This window comes from Amblyomma americanum, chromosome 4 (assembly GCF_052857255.1).
Source record: "Amblyomma americanum isolate KBUSLIRL-KWMA chromosome 4, ASM5285725v1, whole genome shotgun sequence".
Lineage (NCBI taxonomy): Eukaryota > Metazoa > Arthropoda > Arachnida > Ixodida > Ixodidae > Amblyomma > Amblyomma americanum.
Window position 1 is genome coordinate 209,043,157 of NC_135500.1, and position 20,999 is coordinate 209,064,155.

The 20,999-nt window shown below is 45.6% G+C and overlaps 1 protein-coding gene across 1 annotated transcript in view; it reads right to left on the reverse strand.

The window, feature by feature from the left end:
* Positions 1–20,999, reverse strand: part of LOC144129997 (uncharacterized) — a 48,095-nt gene that overhangs the window by 17,684 nt on the left and 9,412 nt on the right. The window contains exons 5-6 of the mRNA XM_077664045.1: positions 18,956–19,066; positions 17,542–17,731 (exon numbers count right to left, since the gene is read on the reverse strand). Coding sequence (XP_077520171.1) covers positions 17,542–17,731; positions 18,956–19,066 — 301 coding nt within the window. The remainder of the gene's footprint in view (positions 1–17,541; positions 17,732–18,955; positions 19,067–20,999) is intronic.

Consider the following 20,999-nt stretch of genomic DNA (forward strand, 5'->3'; position numbering starts at 1 on the left):
CAGGGCAACACATGATATATTGTTACTCAGCGGTTCTTAATTTCTGAACGTGAGATCATATTAACTTGATATTTAATTCACATTGCAACGCAATTTTGCACTCTGCCATTTAACTGAGAGCTGACTTAATTGGCCTTTTTAAGGAGGTAAATAAATTGCGAGGTAAGCCTTCGTAAGCGATAAAGCAATAGAAAAGGAGCGAAATTTTTAACGCCCCATTTTTCAAACTGCGCAGCTCACAAGCGTCCTCGTTGAACTTAAGTGTCTGTTTAATAAAACTGGTTATTCGTCTCATTTTGGACAAAGTTTCAGAATGTGTGTTTTGCGCGTTCTTCAAAAAAATATTTTAGCACCCAGCTACGCAAGGGCAAACTGCAACACCGTGTGGTGTTTTTTAAGGCCGAAACTAATGATGAAGGTTGTATTTACGGCTCTAAAGCTCTGCATTTTTTAAATCTTTTTTGGGATTGTCTAGACGTAGAAAATAAAACCACTGAATGCCAACTAACGCTATGAAGACATGAAGGGAGCACTGGATGGCGTCAGTCATTGTCGGGACCATCGAACGTTTTGCTCTTTGTAAAGACTTCCACCGCTGAAAAAATTGAGAGAATACGAGGGGAGGAAATGCTGAAACTTCCTTTCGGACCGAAGCGTCGCACTTTTCTCGGGGAGCAAGGAGAGCACGCTGAAAATAAGAAGAAACTTTTTTAAGTCTGACATACAGTCACGTCCAAAAAGCTCGTAAAAGTAAGAGCCGCTACACTGAAAACAGTGAAAGGTTGTAATAACAGAGGAAACTGAAACGTGTCGCGCAGACAGGCTACACGCAAAGCAAGGCAGTATAAATGCGTAGTCTCTACCGGGTCATAGAACAAGAAGGTGCGAGATTCTGTCCGGATTCACTGTTTATCGTGCCAACAAGCCCAGAAAGCTTACCTTGGTGGCCACGGAGCCATTTGCGAGTGTATTCTCTGAGAGACTGCGTAATATCTTGATTTTGTCCTGTGCACTGTCGCTCTCTGCGCGCCCGGGTATGAGAAGAACGCGGCATTCTCGAATTTTTAGCATGTTCTGCTTCAACTGGGCGTTTGGTGTCTACTTAGCAGGCTGCCAGGACTGTTCCTAAGAAATATTTTTTATTTGTTTGTCGATGCATATGAACAATAACAATAATGCGAGGATTTGAAATTTGCGTACCGTTTTCCCATACAATTCTCTGAAAGCATTTGCCTTTATGTGCTTGTGTAGGCTTACTAGCAATGAGTTCAAGTAGTTTCTTCAAAGCCTCCCGTCTTACAGCGTCTGTCTCTCCCAATTCTTGCCGTGCAAGCTCTCGAAGGCTGGGTGGCAAGCCATCACCCGCAAGTGTCGCCTCGCCTTTCACAGTGGTCATTGTTGCGGCATACCCTGTTGGAGGAAGCAGTTATGATAGGTTGAATCTTAATTCATAAGAAATGAGACGCCAAGTACTTGAAAAATTGCAGACAGATCAGCTTACTCTCCGTTGCCTACAACGTATTTGATAAGGTAATCGCTAATAGAGTCAGCGCAACCTTAGACTTTCATCATCCAAATGATCAGACAGGCTTTCGTAAAGGATATTCCACAAGAGATCATAATCACACTATCAATCAGATGATAGAGAAATGCGCAAAATATAACCAACCCCTGTATATAGCCTTCATTGATTATGAGAAAGCATTCCACTCAGTGGAAACCTCAGCAGTCATACAGGCATTGCGAAATCAGGGTCTAGATGAGCCTTGTGTCAAAATACTGGAAGATATATACAGGAACTGTACAGCTACAATAATCCTCCATAAAGTCAGCAATAAAATTCCAATAAGGAAGGGCGTCAGGCAAGGAGACATGATCTAGCCAATGTTATTAACCGCATGTTTCACGGTATTCCGAGGCCTGAATTGGGAACAGTTGGGGATAAGAGTTAATGGAGAATACCTAAATAATCTGCGATTCGCTGATGACACTGCCTTGCTTAGTCACTCAGGAGATGAACTGCAAATCATGATCAATGAGTTAGACAGACAGAGCAGTACGGTGGGTCTAAAAATTAACATGCAGAAAACCAAAGTAATGTTCTACAATCTAGCAAGGAAACAGCAGTTCAAAACTGGCAACGAGGTGCTGGAAGAGGTAAAGGAATACATCTACGTAGGGCAGGTAGTGTCAGCTGATTCGGATCATGAGAAGGCAATAAATAGAAGGATACGAATGGGGTGGAGCGCAGGTGGCAGGTTCTCTCGGATCGTGAATGGCAATTTACCAATATCCCTCAAAAGAAAAGTGTACAACAGCTGTATTTTACCGGTACTCACCTACGGGGCGGAAACGTGGAGGCTAACGAAAAGGGTTCAGCTTAAGTTAAGGACAGCACAGCGAACCATGGAAAAAAAATGTTAGATGTAACGTTAAGAAACCGGAAGCAGAGAGAGTGGGCGAGGGAACAAACGCGTGTTAATGGCATCCTAGTCGAAAACGAGAGGAAGAAATTGACTTGGGCAGGGTATGTACTGTAAAGGCAAGATAACCTCTGGTCCTTATGGGTAACGGAGTAGATTCCAAGAAAAGGCAAGCGTAGCAGGTGGCGGCAGAAGGTTAGGTGGGTGGATGATATTAGGAAGTTTGCAGGCATAGGGTCGGCGAAGCTGGCAAAGGACAATGTTAATTGGAGAGACATGGGAGAGACCTTTGCCCTGCAGCGGGTGTAATCAGGCTGATGATGATGTTGATGCCTATTCTCCTGGTTTTAAAAAAGAAAAGAACTCTCGAGAAAATGCGGAGGTTCGTTTTTCGCCTTCTCTGCGGTGTATATGGCCGCTAAAATTATAGTGCATACTATACACTGCTGTGCAGGCAATTAGGTTCCAATAGGCCCCACCCATTTCTGCGGTCCAACTTCGTTACTGCGAAAATTCCATAATGCTGATAATGTGGCAGGGCACCCAAAGGCTTGTGCTCTTTGGCCGTAGAGATATGAATGCGCGCGGAGCACGAGCGCCCGTCCAACAGTGGCGTCAGCTGATACATTATCGAATAACGGTGTCGGCATGAAGGCCTTCTTTTTCCATTTACGAGCACAATGGAGTCTTCTCATCGTCATGATAACTATGTATGTATAGTACACGCACAATGTTGCGTTCCCGAGTCTGAAGTGCAGTAGTACCATTCGCTAGTGTTCAAACCTTACACTTCATTGATAGAGCCGTCAGGATCATTAATAACATCGAGACTACTAATGAAGCAGGGTTTTTTTCCTTAAATCTCCTCTCCTTTACGGCTCGTGTTTTCTATTACAACCTCCTCAAAGCACGTTTCCGTCATTTCTCTCACAGACTATATTTGCCACGCAAGCTTTAGCGCTGTAACTGCGCAGTAACAACTGCCTAAAAAATGCCCAAATTGTCGCTGCGACGATCCTAAACTACAGGGAATATTTCGACGTCATGCTACAAATGTCTATAGTCTAAAAGACGGCAGAAAATGAGGACGTGCCGGTGCTTGCAGTCGATAAACCAATTATTTGCACGTTTACGACCACACTGCTCAGCCGTCAAGAATGGCTTCCAATTTGACAAAACTACGGTATTCGCGAGTAGCTTGGCGACGTCCACATCCTTTAAATTGATGTGGTCATCGGATAATGTGGCGTCTTGCGTGTGCAACTTTAACGCATCTTCCAAGGGCAACTTTTGCAGCAGTGCTAGAAACATCCTACTTTTCATGTTCTTATTTGGTGCGCTGATGACATCAGTGTTGTTTCGCACGGTAAATGGTGGGATTCCACCTCAAAGAATTTACAATAGTATCAGCAACTCCGGCACGAAGTGCACAAAATAGGCAAAAAAACGGCAATCAAATAAAAATAACTCTCGGATCGGTGTGGAATCTCATGAATGTCATGAAGAAAGGCTCATGAGAAAGTCTCCTGTCAGAAATTTTTCTATGGCGGGCACCCCTGACTCCGCGCTCCTAACTTGCAGAACAGGAAATAAAAATACGTAATTTCAAGGGATGCCGTGCATCACAGTACCTCTTTCAAACATTTCTAGTGTAACTCAGAAACACAATTTTTTTTTTCGCGCCAATCGTTCGCTGGATCTTCAACGAGAAAAATGAATATAAACATACCGTCGATCTGGTTATCCGCTTCGTTCCTTGGCGTCGCCACTTAACAATTCAGTCTTCGTGCCACTTGAAGAGCATTCCGTTCTATTAACTGCAATAACGATTTACCAACAAATTCGACGCGCAACAGCCAGTTCTTGCCTGTTAACCACCCTTCTTTCCCTCCCTTTGTACAGGCCGGTGGTGGTAATAACTTTATTCATAGAAATATATGAGTGGGTCTCGGTGTCGAGCCACTCTTCACATCTTTTGTCGTGGTTTGTGGCTCTTGTGGTAGGGTTGGAGACCCTAGTCCAGGGCCCCACTGAGTCTTGCCGCCAGGTAGGCTTTCCGGACCGGTCCTGCCTGGACCGCCGGATCCTCGCTGGAAATCATCCTCTCCCACTGCTCCGCACTCGGGATTTGTTTATTGCAGCCGCATTTATTCTCTTTTCACGCCACGTTGTATGAATTAACGTGGCTTTGTCCTCGCACCACGGGCATTTGCTGCTATATAGCCTTGGATGGATCTTAGCATGATTAGATTCGGGAAAGTTCTCGTTTGTACCTGTCTCCAATAGACCGCTTCCTGCTGGTGGAGATTTTTGTGAGGTGGGGGTTATCTAATCCTGACCCCCTTATAGTAATTCAGAATTTCTGAGTATCCTAAGGGCACTGGTTCCTTTGTACAGGCTGGTGTTGAATGCCTTGACCACAGGCTGTTCTATGCACCGAACGCTGATTGATATCTGCATACGGCTACATCGGCATATAAAAAGAAACAACTTTCCGACGCCGGCCTTGGAACCTCTCTCTCTCTCTCTCTCCCCTCCGTTCCTATGCCGCCGCGTCTTGGATCTTCTTACTTCGACGTGTCAGAGTTCAGCGTCGATTAGCTTAGAACGTTTTCGCCATGCAAGAACTTGCCCCTCCACACCTGCGTCGGCTATTCCGCGCTTAACGGTGTAAACAGGCGAGCTTGTTTTCGCTTTTGCAAAACTGTAAAGGGAGTGCAGGATGCCTTTTCGTAGAATCCTTGAAATGAGAAGAGGAAAACAGCGATCCCAGGAGAGATTTTCAAGGATTCTCATAACATATGCACACAGTGACGCCAACCAGTCTTTTATTTCTTTTTGTTCTTGCTGTTAGCCGGCTGTGTTGCGTATGTCTTTGCCCGTGCGATCCTCCTTCGAGCGCTTTACTTCCTGTCCCCGAAGCACTCTTGCGACAAACCTAGTACGTGTTCAGTTATGTTTGGTTGCTCTTTTACCTGTTTGCTGATTGTCATCGAACATTTTTCATGGCAGTTACTGTTCTGCCGCGCGGACGGCACTCAAACGTCTTCACCAAGTCTTCTGAGCTCTAGCGGCTCTGTTCGGCGGTGGGCAACAGAAGCGTATCGGGGTAGCCCGGCTGAAATCTGTGATTGGTCGGCGGAAGTGCACCTCGTGACGGATTTTACGTGTAAACCGGACAACATGGCACTAAGCCACTCTGGGCCTGTCTCTGCAGCACACAGGGAATAGCTGGCCGCTCCGCTGGCGCTGCCTACTTGAACTGTGACTGTGGCTCGCGTCGTGCGTGTCGCTGTACGTGTGTGACGGAGAAGTGATAATTTTTCGCGGTAATCTGACCAATGACAGCTGGAAAAAGAGAAATTCGTGGAAAATTTTGGGAAGAACTTGATGAAGAATGAGGGTCAAGAGGCACAGACATATGTGTCAAGGGGCACAGACAGGTAAAACACCAAGCGCTGACTTTTTACAGGACACAACTTTTTACAAGTCGAATTCCTCCACTCTGCGTCCAAAAGCCACCTTACCAGAAGCATGCCAGGTGACAACGTTCTTTACTCGCGAGCACCGCTTGCATTACACGAAGCCGTTTAACGTCCAGTTACAGCACAGACCACCCACTCGAAAGGACAGCGGCAACAGAACGGCAGCCATAACGAAACCGGGACAGCGCGCACTGCTCAGTCTGCGCTCGCCTCTTTGCTGTCCTTCCCTGCAACGTCTGGTCCTCGTCACTCGATGCGCCGCTGAACATCCGCATTTCACGCCCCTCTCCAAACACGTGGAGTCCGCGTGTCGGCTGTGCATTTCGCTAACTGCCGTTCCTGCAGTTCACAGCGTTCAGCTCGTCCGATGGGGCGGGGGCCTCCAACACCATCCCTAACAAAATAGCTAAAGAAATAACGATGACCTGCACAACGGCCCGCCAATTTGACGGCCGGAGCCTGCCGGTATCGAGGCGTGATAAGCAGCGGAGCAATACTTGAAATACACAATCGGGCTACTTAATCTGTTGTCTCCTTCGTGTGAGTGTAACTCCCGAATAACCAACTGCCTGTGGCGTGTACATTAAACAATATTGATCATTTAGAATAAAACCAAATTTTGGGAACTGAATTCAGCGATAGTTCAATGGCTTTCTTTTTTCGATTTTAACTGAGAACTTGAAACCCTAGTAACAAGTGAAGCCTGAAGGGAAAAAGTCGTGCGATGCGCACGGTCTTCGAACCCGTTTTGTTCCGTCGTTAGTATATCTCGAGCATATCTGCAACACACAAAATTACAGCTGATTTCTGTCATGTCCTATTCTAGGGCATCGCTTGCACTATTCTGAAATTTGTGTCAGTTTTGAATAGTGCAGAGCTGCGATAATCAGGATTTCAAAAACTAGTAGTTCACGGCTTTCCCAACGAATTTCCAAGGCATAAAATGTCCATTTTCTGAAGCAGAGACCCCATCTCGAATTAATATACCTTCGTCGTATGCGCTGCGCACCACTGGTGTCTGCACGCCAAAATGCTTTCTCCCCAACATTCGTACTGCTCTGGAAATTTTCCCATACGCGCTATATTGTGCCGTTCAGTAGTCGCCTCTGCATTACTCTCTGTGTAGCTCGTCTTTCATAATGAATTGAACTTACTCACAGATTTATTTAGGCTGAAAATATTCAACAAATTCGCTGTAGGAAATTTCGATGTATGCTCTTATCGCCACTCCCCCTGATCGGTTTGCTTTATTAGAAAGCTTTCCGAACATTCGGTTGAGAAACAAACGCACCAAATTTGTATACTTGGCTGACTCGTAGCGCAAGGTTTATCTAGTCAGTACGGACAACTTCATCACCTTGCTGGAATTCTACGTGCAATCGACAGCCATATCGTTCGAAGATAAATTTTATGTGCAGAAAGATGGCATTTGCATAGGCTCTGCAGTCGCACCGGTGCTCTGTGACATATACCTATCTGCCGTGGACAACCATATCCAGAAAAACCTGACAGGGACGGCCGTTCTCAAAATTATGAGGTATGTGGACGGTTACATGGTCATACTCGGAACGCGCTCCGTCAGAAGGCAGTATTGAAGGTTTGGTGCCAGAGATTGTTAAGCTGTTCACCACTGAGTCTAGAGGCTTGAAGTTCACCTGGGAATTGCCTCAAGGCAACTGTATCCAGCTTTTAGATCCGCAGATCAACTTTGGTCAACCTGATTGCAATCTGTGTTACAAGTACAACCAACGTACGAGAAAAAGTCTGCTTCCTTATTAAAGCGCCCATTCTAAATTGATAAAACGTGGGACTGTAGGAACACTTCTTCAAGCAGCGCTCAACAAAAGCTGCCCGCACTTTATGGAAGACAGGTTTTAAAACCAAATTGCCCGTCTCGAGAAAGCAGGGTATCCCACTGACGTCATCAGCAGTGTCACAGTCTTCTACAGAAGGTAAAAGAAGGCAACAAGAAGACTTCGTGCCCCCCAATCCCTAGACAGAGCATGAAGGTCATACCATATATCCATAGAATTTCCCACAACTTGAAGAAGATAGGCCATAGATATGACGTAAAGGTTCTTTTTTCCGCCCCCAGTAAGCTTTCTAGTATTTTTACTGTCCTGTCCAAGAAGCGAGATTCATGTGAAAAGAAGCACGATAATCATTACGTCCAATGCGCCACCAACGTCGTGTATCGAACTCCGTTAACCTGTGGTTGCGTATATATCGGACAAACGGGAAAGTGGGTCAACGAGAGACTGCGGGAGCACGAGAGGAAAATAAAAACCATGAAAGACGCCGCCTACCAGAGCATACTGTGGATCATGGTTGCAAGCCCATATTTACCAATACCACGGTTCTGGCCCATGCTAAGACTAAACTTCGGAGAGAAATAATTGAGGCTTTTCATATTGCTAACACCGGTGACGAATGCATTAGTACTGCTTCAGTTTTTCTGCTCGACAAAGAGATAACATTCTTAGATGGACATGTGCAAATTCGATGTCCTCTAGGTTGCCTTACGTCGGTAAAACTCGGTGCTGTTATTTGTGTGGCTTAGTGTTTTTAGCGTTTCACGCTCGCTTTATTGACTCTGCTTCTGCAACGAGGATAGTTTACCTGTTGACAGGTATCGCTATCATGTTTGACTCTGCTTTTGTTATGGCATTTTTTTGCTCTGCTTTGCTAAGATATGTCATATCCCCCGCTTTCATTGTTCACCTCATGAATCTTCAGTTTCTTTCTTGCTATTATGTTTTCCTTGTTATGTTTGGAGTATCATATCAGTTGGACAGAATGATATCTGGTTGTACCCTTGGCGGCGGTATGCTGATATGAACTGCGCACGTGGCTTATCTTTCTTTTGGTTTTGTAATCTTTCTGTTGGCCAACACTGGTATATATTAAAGTTGCCTGCTCTTAATAAACTAGTTGGAAGTTGCGCTCTGTTCTTGTCGTATGTGTTACTTTTTTGTGTCCTGTGTTCTTTGCGCAAGTACATTCTTTGTTAGAAGGTTTACCTGTGGAGCGCATGAACTGTATTTATGAGTTGGTATTGCTCAGGAAATTACTTTTATATAGCTGAAATTGCGCGAAGTACATTGCGTTTGTTCTTCAGCTGTGTTAATTTTTCCAGTTGTAGTGTAGTTGAAACTCCAGATCTTGGAAATAATTGTGTGGGAAATATAATTCCCCGTACGACAATTCCACGAGTGATCAAACGGGTCAATTATGTTATATTTATAATATTCTTGACTATTTTATATGTTATGCACAAAGTAATGAGTAAAACCAGTAGTAATTTCGTTTTGTAAACATCATAAATTTGAGGAGAAAAGATGATAAACTACGTCGTTCCAGAGGCAGAGTTTTCGCGCAAAGCTCGATTTCGAAACTTTGCAATGACATAAGAATCGAGATGTCAAAGCAATGGTGTATATATTTTTCAACTAAAGGTACAAGTGAAAAACGATATCAGCTTATTTCCACCATTGTGCCGCTTCCGAGAAAAAAATTCGAACAGGACACAAGTCTCAAAGGAGGCTAGTTTCAAGAACTTTTGTTATCCGCAAATAAAGACACATCCTTGAAATTTGCCTTATTGATAAACATGTAGGTGCTACAAGAGTTTGCTGAAGTTCATTGTTATATAATAGAGGGAAGGGCTAGAAACATTACTCTGAATCTGACATTTTCGAACGAAGTAGTGCTTTCAAAAAATCAAAGGGAGAAAAGCCCCCTTTCTTTAATTCTTCTTATAACTTGTATAAGAATTCTGTAGAAGGACGCGAAAAGAATAGGATAAAACATGTAGCCTTCTATTGTTTCTTACAAGGCTATCAAGACCTGACCCAATATCAAGACCTGACGCTGCGTGTGGGCTTCGCCCTTTGGCGCTGGAGCTCACACTTTCAGCGTGGAACACGGGAGAGTTTTGCAACCTCCGCCTCAAGGCACTGGACCCTGGACTGCGCCTTCGTCTTCCACATAACTTAACACGTCGCGACGCAACATTGTTATGCCGTTTATGGATCGGCGTTGCTTTTACCAACCACTATGCTTTCCGGATGGGGATGGCCGACAGTCCTGCCTGTGAAAGCTGTGGTTGTGAGGAGACCATCGCTCATCTTCTCTGCGAGTTCCCTGCATTTGCGAGTGCAAGACATACACTTTGTTGTGCCCTGGACTGCCTCGATCCTCACCCATTAGCAGAGCAAAAGATTCTCGGTCCGTGGCCACAGCAGTCGACTGCCCTCAAGGCATACAAGGCACTCTTTGCCTACTTGAGAGCGACTGGATTGAGTGACAAATTGTGACAGCGTTGTGCGTGTGCGTGTGTTATGCCTTTTTCCCCTTTTCTCTTCCTCCTTTTAGTCCCCTAATTCTTCTTCCCCAGTGCAGGGTACCCAACCGGAACTCCTTTGTTGTTAACATCCCTGCCTTTACTTCCTCCTCTCCTCCTCTTTATCTACCTATCTATCTACAACACTATACAAGCTCGACCCTGAAGCTTCTCGAGCATCGATAGCAGCGCCTTAATGAAGGGCGGAACCCGCTAACACGTCCTCCTCTTTTCTAAACTTTCCCCAAAAGCCAAGACCGATACTTTTTTCCGCCAAGAGGGACAGTACTTAATTACGTTTTTATGCACGAACACAGATTACAAGTCCGCAGCGGTAGCCTAGTAGTCTGAGCATCCGCCGCGCATGCGGAAAGGTGCGGGGTTCGATTCCCTGTGCCCGCGGGTGTCCACCGGTGATACAATGGGTACAAGCTTTCCCCTGGTCTGGCGCTCGGCTTCTTGAGGGTGAAATGCTTGCGAAATGGGTCTCTGACCCCCCCCTTGAGAAGGAAAAGATACCTTGTGCCATGGCAGTCCTTGGCCCCCGCATGCCCTTGCGTCATAAGAAATCGCAATCATCATCATCATCAGCATCAAGATCGCAAATCTGGCGCAATGCCCTGCGCCCAACACTCATCGCTAGCCCGGTGTGTCCGCATTCGCTGCCCTCAACAGCCTGCATTAACTATTCCCCCGCAGCGTGGTGAAGCAAGAAAGCGAGGTCATCTTGAACAAATATTAATGAAGTTTCCTTTCTTCATCTCCTCAGTCATTGTCGAGCATTGTGCACTCTGTTCCAAAATTCTTAACTAAGGCAAGGTGAATTGACATAGGTCGCAAAGGTTGGACTCGATAGCTGTTTAGAACCAAGTGCCAGCGACATCAACTGGGCTGTGGAACTGAAGCGCCAGAATTGTCAGTGAGGATGACGGAAATAGTAAAAAAATAACTGGTTACATAGTTGCGGTATTTTTCCTATTTAAGACACCACTGCAGTCAGTGGTTTTAACAATGTTTTACTTGTGTACCTCTTTTTGCGAGGTTCAACGCTTTTTAATTAAATATATTTATGTTCGCGTTTCCTCAGAGCAGTGGGCAGCGCATCTTATGCCCTCCACCTTGACTATTTTGCGGCTGGCTTGCCGGTAGCTATAGCTGCCGGCCAAAGTGCCGGCTTATCTCTTCATCTCGTGAGGCTCCTCGCCTTTTATCAGCGCTAATTTCAAGTGCTCGGTTATTTTTTACCCTCGTGCTTCGTTGTCGCCCGGTGTGTGCGCGCTTGGTTTTCGCCGTATACATGCCGAAGCTTTAGTCGTACTGCTCTAACGCTGTTGCTTAAGAAAGACATTGTGGTTCGAGACGAAAGGCACTTAGCACACGAAGAAGTGGTGCCCCGTTGGAAAGGGCCAACGTGATAACTGCTCCACTGGCATCACATTCCAACGGTAGGTTGTTACAGTCGTTTTGATACTGTGGTGCCGTTGCCTTTGAGTGCCTATGAGGAACCTGCGCTGCCAATGTGGCACTGCAATTGTGCCGTTCGGTGACTCAAAACTGCTTTTGTCAGCCGCTCGGGACCCGCCGCGGTGGCTCAGTGGTTAGGGCGCTCGACTACTGATCCGGAGTTCCCGGGTTTAAACCCGACGGCGCTAAGGCGCCCGTGTGCTGTGCGATGTCAGTGCACGTTAAAGATCCCCAGGTGGTCGAAATTATTCCGGAGCACTCCACTACGGCACCTCCTTCTTCCTTTCTTCTTTCACTCCCTCCTTTATCCCTTCCCTTACGGCGCGGTTCAGGTGTCCAACGATATGAGACAGATACTGCGCCATTTCCTTTCCCCAAAAAAACCTATTATTATTATTATTCAGCCGCTCGGGCCGCTGCAAACGCGAGAACACATTTTGCGCGATTAGATAGATACCCGCGTTTCGCTGACAGCATTCAGTGCCTAGCTTCTCTCGGCGTAGCCCAGATAGCTGACGCGCGGCACGTGCGCCTTCGACAGAGCCCGGAGGCTCACGCCAATAAGCGCGTGAAGGTGGCGCGGAAAAGTACTAAGAGTACTACCCAAAACTGCTTGCTCTCCTCGCTAGGCAGTGTGTTATGGCGCTGCAATCGGCAGCGCAAACTTCAGCGCAAGTTCCCCATACCAAATAGAAAGGCGTCTTAAAAAGTCTATGTGGGAGGTGCCAGGTGTGAATTTCGGATTATCGCTTGGTAGTGTGTACGGAAGGGCATGTTCCGCAGTGTACTATGTTAATTTCTTGGCACCTGCACTGGAACTGAATGGCAGTTAACGGTACTGAGTTAAATACTGCAAGAGAATTATTTGTGTTCGTAGTGAATGAACGCTACGATCAGTGAGCACTTGGCCGTGATTTGAATAACGCATATGCTTTATGTCCCTCTAGATCTTGGGAAAGGCTTTGATAATAGAGAAACCTATCGCCCTATCGTTTGCAGAGACGAAGCGAATGCTGCATTTAACATTTACATTGCACGCATGTTGCTGGGCGCTGAAAATTGCAACTGAAACTGATTTTATACACATTAATGACTTTTGTAGATGTTATGTTGATTGGATAATGCCATTTTATATTGTTTTTATATCATTGATCAAAGTAAAGAGTATTGCATGTCAGATGTCATGACCATTTACAAAATACCGGATTTTCAGGTGCTATTTCTATTTGTGTGTTAGGCACAAAAGAGTCTGTAATGTGCTCACTTGTTTTACTGAAATATTTCTTGGTACTCTCCTGGGGCATGTGGTTGTTTGGACGTTCCCTGAGACTGCAAGGTCACCGTTCGTATCTTTGAACTCAGTTGTCCGGTCCGCCGTGTTGAACTCTTGAAGGTAGCGGTGCTCGTAGCGACCAAGAAGACATGCGCTAGCGCAAGCCGCGCATGAAATCAGGAAATCTTTGGCGAGACGACCTTGCCAGAAAATGCTTCTCATCTGAATATCCTGCACAGTCGCAGGCATCGTCCTTGGAAGGGTGGTTTCAAGCAATGTTAAACCATTCGTATTTGCTGATTTTCCTATATCGGCCCTTGCTCTCTCGCTCTGTGTGCGCTTGATGGTATCTTTCATCAGCTCTTCGTAAGTTTTAATCGTATTAGTGAAAATGCCTGCCCTGCATATGTTCAAAAAGGCAGCCGTAATTTCGCTGCGAAGTGTAGTGCTATGTACAGCAACCTTATGGCATTCATGTACAGCAGGCAACATGCTTATTTTCTGCACACGTAACTTGTCTCGTGGGTAAGCTGAGCCACTTCCTACTGCATCAGTATAAAAAAAATGCTCGGTTATCTCTTTATGTGAGCAAAGCTCCATCAACACAATACTGTTACAACGCATTGCTCGCAAACGCGGGTACACAAAAACAGCTCGCAAACTAGAAGCGATAAATATACCCAAAACTTCACTTCTTGGGCATTAAGACAAATAGCCGGCCCTATTGGTACGTTGAAACCTTGCGATTCAGCGTCACACACGAGGCGAGGGCAAAAGAAAAAGACGCAACGGGAACTGATTACCGGAAAGTGGCGTTTGTAGTCAGTCGGCGCTCGTCTTGTCTTCTTTCTTCGGCCTTGTCTCGTGTGTTGCAAGAGGCCTCGAGCCACCCCCCCCCCCCCTTCGAAGATTTATTTTTACTGCCAAAAAAAAAACACATGGTCATCACCATTTGAAGACAGCGCGGGATTCGCACAAGCCGCCATGCTTTGTATGCGCTTTTAGGCAAGCAGCACCACCACTCTACATCTACCTTGGAAAACGCACAATTTGCTGCTGATAAGATCATGTATCTTCTAGCTGCAGCTTAACTATCATCTGGCGACGACTATCCCGAGGTGGGAGGTCTCATCCGAGGCCTGTGCCCGTACACAGGAGGCCCTTGCATCATCCCGTTCGCGTTTTCGTTGCAGGTCGCTTTTGCCGGGTCATTTGAAGCTGCTGGTCAGTACACGTGTCTCACGTAAACCTTAAGTAGTTGTTGCTTGGGACATCAGACGTAATGAATGCTCCCAATAACGGTTCATGTAATGCGTACATTTCCAGCTTCGCGTCTTCATTCGTGTTCGCCCATTCGCTACGCGCAAGCCAACACTGCCTCCGAACTATTCCGCACTCTCAGAAATGAAGCGGTCTTATTGTCAGATTGCCAGCGCAGGAAGCCCACTTTCTATGGCCAGTCACGGGCAGGTCAACGCTATTGAGTGGGTGACAGCTACGTAAAATTTTTTACCTGGAAAGAATGGCTTCGTCGTCAAGCATACTGAATCGTTTCACGATCGTGCAGATGCAAAGAGGAGTTGTGTGGAGGCCAGGTGCAATTGATGTGAAAGAGAAGCAAGAGACAGAGTGACCAGGGCTGGCAATAAAAAGAAGCTAGAAATCTTTATGTATACAGATAAATATTTAAATTACGCGATTTCTTGCGCACCTAAGCATTTTTGGCGCCGAAGCATTTCCTTTACAGATTTACTTTTTCATTGTCTATGCAAATTTACTCAATGTACACTGGATGCCTATGCTCCAGTGCCGTGTTTCAGCAACAATGTTGTCAACACCAACGCGTATTGCTCTATAGTGCCGTGTTTCTGCCACAGTGTTGTCCACGCCAACGCATGCAGTGCACATCACTCTGTCACTTCCGTTCCATAGCTCGAAGCGCGAATATTGGTTGAATGCTATTTATGTTCATGATGAAAACGATGGGCAGTGCACAGCGTGAGAGCGTGTTGCGTGGCGTGTTGGTGGCGTGTTGGTGGCGGCCCAACAGCAGGTGGCGTGTTCGGCTGCGGCAATAGCCTACTGCTCTCCCGCAGTGGCCAGGGAAGCTGATCGGTTCGCGCCATCGCGGGTTCAACTTCCAATCGCGGATATTTATTTCATTTGGTTTTATTGATTTATTTTACTTGGAACACATCAGAAACATCGCAGTACTTGGCACAAACCCACAAGTATTGCAGATCCGCAAACGTCGCAAGATCGCGCTCTGGATGTACTCATCGGAATACTGCTTTCGCAGTAATAAATAAACTACGTATTGCCCGCTACTGGGATTTGAACCCGCGGCGGCGCGAACAGACCAGCTTCGCTGCCCACTGCACGAGAGCACTATGCTATCGCTGCATCCGATCATGTCTCGCGCTAAACTGCAATACACTCTCGCGCGGTCACAACGCAAGGTACTAACCACTATACGATCACGGCTACCCAACAGGGCAATTTTAAGTCTCCCGCAGTGCATTGTACTATAAGCAAGGAATGAAACGCGAACAGAACTGAGTCACGAACAGCAAAATAGGAAGCTCTTAGGTAAGGGTAGCTCAGTACCACCTCTGATTATTTTTACTTTTTTTTCAAGCGATGTTTATTGCCTCAGGGCATAAAGGTTACGAAATGAGAGACGAGGAAGGTGTTTAAATAAATGAAAAAAGGTGGGCTGATCTAATGAAATCCAGTAGTGAACGATGATATGGACCCTCTGTCCATGCAATATAGAAATCCGGATTGTCCGGTGAGGACTTCGAAGGCGCGAAGACTCTTCTTCAGAAGTGTTAATCAACCTCGCTTGTATTTCCTCTCAGGGAGGTAATGTTTTATTATTTTTTGTTGCCTCCTCAATTTTCTTGTTCGCGTTTCATTTGTTGCTGAGAGAACATGGTTGTCTTTATCAACTAATACTAATATCGAACTAATATGCACGATCTCATGCTGCGCATTGCACATCGTCGTCTTCATCAACTAGTAAATACTATAATCGAACTAATATCGTCGAGAGACACCGGTGACCCATCAAAGCAACACCATTATTCAACCAGGCTAAACACATGCTTTCACACGTCTACTTGGTTTAACCACGTTAAAACCGCACCGCTTTTTATACTGTTTGCCACATCACTCGTGGTACTAACGGCAGCATCATGTCCAAGTTTCTCGGGCAAAATTTTTCAAAAATTTGAAAATTGTAAGACACTGTTACGAAAATATTGAAGGTAATGGTCAGTTACTCTGACAAGTAGCAAAATCTTTCTTTTCCAATGTTTCCATCAATCGCATTGAAAAGTTAAGACTGCCATTGAAAATCAATGAAGAACGATTTTCACGACCGCAAAAACGTGAATAGAAAAAATATACAAGACTGCCGTCGGCTTATCTGCTGATATATTGATTAATATAGTGAAATCTTAAATATATAAAAAATTTGCGTTCATAAATGTTTTCCTGCTCAAAAATTCTTTTGTCGAGAATTGCTGGATCTACGAATGTGCGCCTTTGGAACTTGTTAACTTCGAACCAGTATCGGGCCGTAGAAGCAAAGCTGTCCCACGGGTGTGTGTCATTTGTGCCAGTGCCTCATCAAGCATCTTCTGGCACTCTGGGGCAGTTTGCTCAACAGTTGTTTCTAAGAATTACATTCATTGGTCAGTTTACTATCTTCGTACTTTTCCTCGGCGAAGTCAACGTTCAACACCATACTTCAGGATCTCACAACTTTTACTAGGCTGGCTTCTGGAAATACTGTAGCCAGACGAGATCCTTGAAACGCCGTCGTGTAGACTGAACAAGTAACCCTCCGGTGATCACTTCTCGCACATTTCAGTGTTTCTTCCCTTAGGACTTATTTGCCTCACCATGACTGTGAGTGCAGAAGAGTATCCATACCACATACCAGTAAGTGCCAGAAGACTGGAAGAAAAGCACCAGCTAGTAGTGCATGCATGTGAGCAATGAGCAGGAATCCATGAAGAAGTATTTTTGGTGTGTAACTTCAGGCGTACCTGGATATAAACTGCATTCATATTCGTGTTCTGAGTATCTTCCTAATGTTTGCGGCACTTCCGGGGGAAAAATTGTTTTTTTTTTCTCTGGTGTTTTACAGCGTTCAGTGTTTCCGGGAATTTTACATATCTAAGCCAATGGCCGGCGAACCGGCTGCATTACATACGCCAAACTTGCAGCCGAATAAAATGGCGAAGACAGCGCGCTTCCAGCAGAATGAACTCAACAGCTTTCCTGCAATGTCAAATGAAAACACGTCCACACTTATATATCGACTTCTTGCGTGGTTTCATGTCATACCGTTTTGAATTTTTTTTTAATGAGCCCTTTCTTACGAAACGTGTATAGTGAATCCCCAAGAGATATTTTCCATTCCGCGCAGGTCCATGGATCGAAAGCAGCTAGAGTCGCACGACTATGAGAGAATGTCACATCACAGACTCTTCATGCAGTGTTATGCTTTCCGGATGGTGGACAGGCTAGCAGGAGCGCTGACTCATCTGCCGCGCCTGTTTGTCTTGCGGTAGCCGTAGCGATTCATGTCGTCGAAGTACTTGGCTTTGCTCTGCAGCTCTTTTTCGAGCTTGTCGTAGTCGTAAGACTCGTGTGTTCCGCCTGCCTGCTCCGGTATCACGTCCCGAGGAAGCATGGTGTTCAGTTTCGCCACGTCGCGTCCAAGTAGACAAACCTAGATGAAATAACCAGAAACCGTTATATACGCAGGGAAAGATTTGCAGAGAATTATTTTAAACAGTCCAACGAGCTTCTTTCGTGTACCTCTCTCCACACGAAATCACCATCATTCCAACTACCTCCAACTCTTCCCAATTCAGCTTTTTGATGTAGTCCTTCTCAAAAGTAGCCAGGCTGCATGGTTTGCTTTTCCCTCATATAGTGGTGCCCCTACGGCTTTCCTAAAATTCAAACGTTAATGGAAGGGGAGGACAAGTGTTCTCCGTATCTTACAGTGATTTGTATTTGGATGGGTACGATGAATGTTCCGCTATACACGAACGGGACACAAGACGAAGGACTAGCACAAACCCGTTGTGTCCCGTTCGTGTTGCGCTGAGAGCAAAAATGAACACTTACCAACTCGCCCAAATTTCCGCCTTGCTTCCGCTATACAACTGAGAAGCAAATTATGCAACCGGGTTACTTTTGGCAAAAGGTTACCTCTTCTAAACACGCGGTGAATGGTAGCGCAGACATAGTATGTTCCTGCTTTGCATCTTTCCAGATTGAGATTTTGTCACTTTTCCTCTGCGGGGTTATGGCTACAGTGCAGTCCCTAGTGAAATGTTTCAGCACCTTTGCATATGCCTCTTCTATGCCGTGTTTAGCAGTGCCTGCATCACACCTGAGGTTTCGACAGTCTAATGCTTTCTCGTATTGTATGAAGGCAATTAGATATTGGTTTTATCCTGCGCATTTCTGTATCACTCTATTGATGGTATGAATATAGTTCACTGTCGAGTACACTTTCAAACCGCCTGCCAGGTCTTTTGGTTGACTGATGTACTACAAGCTTGCTCTAACTTTATTGCAGCAAACTCAGACTTCTTATTCACTTCCGCCTACCTAGACCTTGGTCAAATGTTTAGGGGAATCCCCAAGGTGGAGTAGATTTGTAAAAAGGGAGTAATTACTCATCGGCTACCCCGGACCAGGGCGAATTTTTTTAACTAGTACGGGGTTTTTGTTGAAGCAGTATAGCTGTCCTTTGCAGCCGTATGGCTGCGCTTGGGTGGGTGCCAATGAGTAATTACTCCCTTATTACTACCTAGACCTTATATTCGGTGGCTCTGGCACAAGCAACACGAGGACGAACGATTTAGCCCGACTATATATGGCAGTCTTCAAATCCGTCTAGAAAAGCTCCGAACATAGAAATACTGAACATTGGCCTTACCCTCTGAAGCAACTTGGGCTTCATAAAGCGCTTCGCAGCGCCGAACAGTATGTCAAATAGCGCCGGATTGTTGATCACGAAGAGAGCTTTGACACGGATGGGATAACAGTCCTAGGAAGACAAGCATGGGAGAAAGGGCAAAACCATTAATCAATTCTTCAAACCACAGTGTGATCAGGGATCAAGAATAGGGCGATCGATAGGACCGCTGAGATAGAAATGCAATAGCGTTCTTCTTTTACTCGCCAGTCTGTTCCAAATGTGATTCTGTTCGAATTCTGAGTGCATTTTTATTGCGAAAGCAATACTACGCCAGGTCTAACCACCCGTTGCGTATGCCGTACGCCAGTGCCGGCGCTGTGCTTGGCAGGTGGTGTGACGTCAGCTCTCTCTGTTGCTATGACGACGCGTGACGTCAGCTTGCCCACCGCCGCAGCTAGAAGGGAGCCGCTCGTCGCGTGAGCCGTCGCCCGCGAGCCGGCGCCGCGCCTAGCAGCAGGTGTCACTCTGTTGATATGACGACCTCCTCGCCTTGCGCTCGCTCCGTGGCGGCTTCACTGGGATATATAGCGGTGCGCTACGCGTTGGTTGACCAGTCTCGCCATGGAAGTTACCGACGAAGAGTCTACATCTGAATCTAGTTGCTCTACTGCTTCGGAACAGTTGAATTCTAAGGCGAAAGCTAAGCAAGCTTTCGCAATTCAACCAGGTTTAACCAGAGCTAAACCACAGCCAATTTTTTTTTCACTCTCTAATCTACTGCTATTGTGATTCTTTTCCAATTATGACAACTCAACAACGCAAAATGCGTCATATTAGATCGCTACGAGTCCTCGTAATGCCACCATGGCGCTGCGGACCACGGCACTGACAGGTGGCTGTTTCAAATATAGCAGCCGACAGGTCTTGCGAGACCTATGTCGCTCTTCCCGAGCAATGCGAGAAGGAATAGCTTCAGCAGGTCTCGTTTTTTCACGCATAATTCTTGGGGATGCTGTATATATTGCACGTTGGCCTGCTGTTGTCCGAGTCATTTTCTCAGTCATTTTCGTTTTTACTAAGCCATTTAGTCTGCCTCCGCTATCCTGCAAATTCAAACAAGGAGAGGAGCATAGGGGAAGGGTATGGTTTCCACGTGGCACGTGGAGAGAGGCAAAATTCGCCAAAACACCTCCTATCAGATGAAGGCTTCAAACCGAAGCTGACATCGCTGACGCCACCGACCAGTTTTCGCCTTCATGACTTTCCTAATGGTATCGCATTAAAAACTATGACTTGTACGCCCGGTAACTTTTATAACAGATTAAACCTTATGACTGCAACCTTTCACTCACAGTAGATCGCTTTGTTGTTGGTAGTGGGGTAATGTGTGTGACTGTCTTGTTGCCTTCTACTTCACATCCTTCACTCAGTGGCATAAGTTCGCCCCAAATGGGAATCTTCCTTTTTTTCTTTTTAGATATTTGCCACCACACCACCACTTTCTGCTTCCACACTCAATTCATTGCATTTTTTAGCATGAGAACTCGTTGGTGGGGATTTTGTACAGGTCTTTATTTACGCAATCACATCATTTTTACGTTTAAAAATGCATAAATATATTTTATGTGGCTAGCATGTATCACATAAGAGGTTACTGGAGAGTAACAAGAATTATTTTGTTGAATTTTGCGCTGTGCGAGGAATATAAAGCAAACAAATTCCATCATTGGATTAATGACAAAGTAGGTATTCGGGCGCGCTTCCCTACCTTCATCCTGAGATGAGCTTGAAGTGTTTTCTCCTTCATTTACATTAAAATTTCCCTTTACATTAAAATTTACATTAAAATTTCCCGAAGTTATAACAGTCGCCTGTAGTCTACCAAGATGTGCGTAACATCATGAAGACCGTAAATCAATGCCGTGAATAAAACCGACAAAACAAATAGTGATCTTTTTAAGGATGTGATGTCACTGGTGCTGCTGTCCAATGCGGAAAGCCAGCATCAGTAACTGTAGATCATTGTGAAAGCAAGGCCCAAGCAATAAAAACCGCGCCAGGT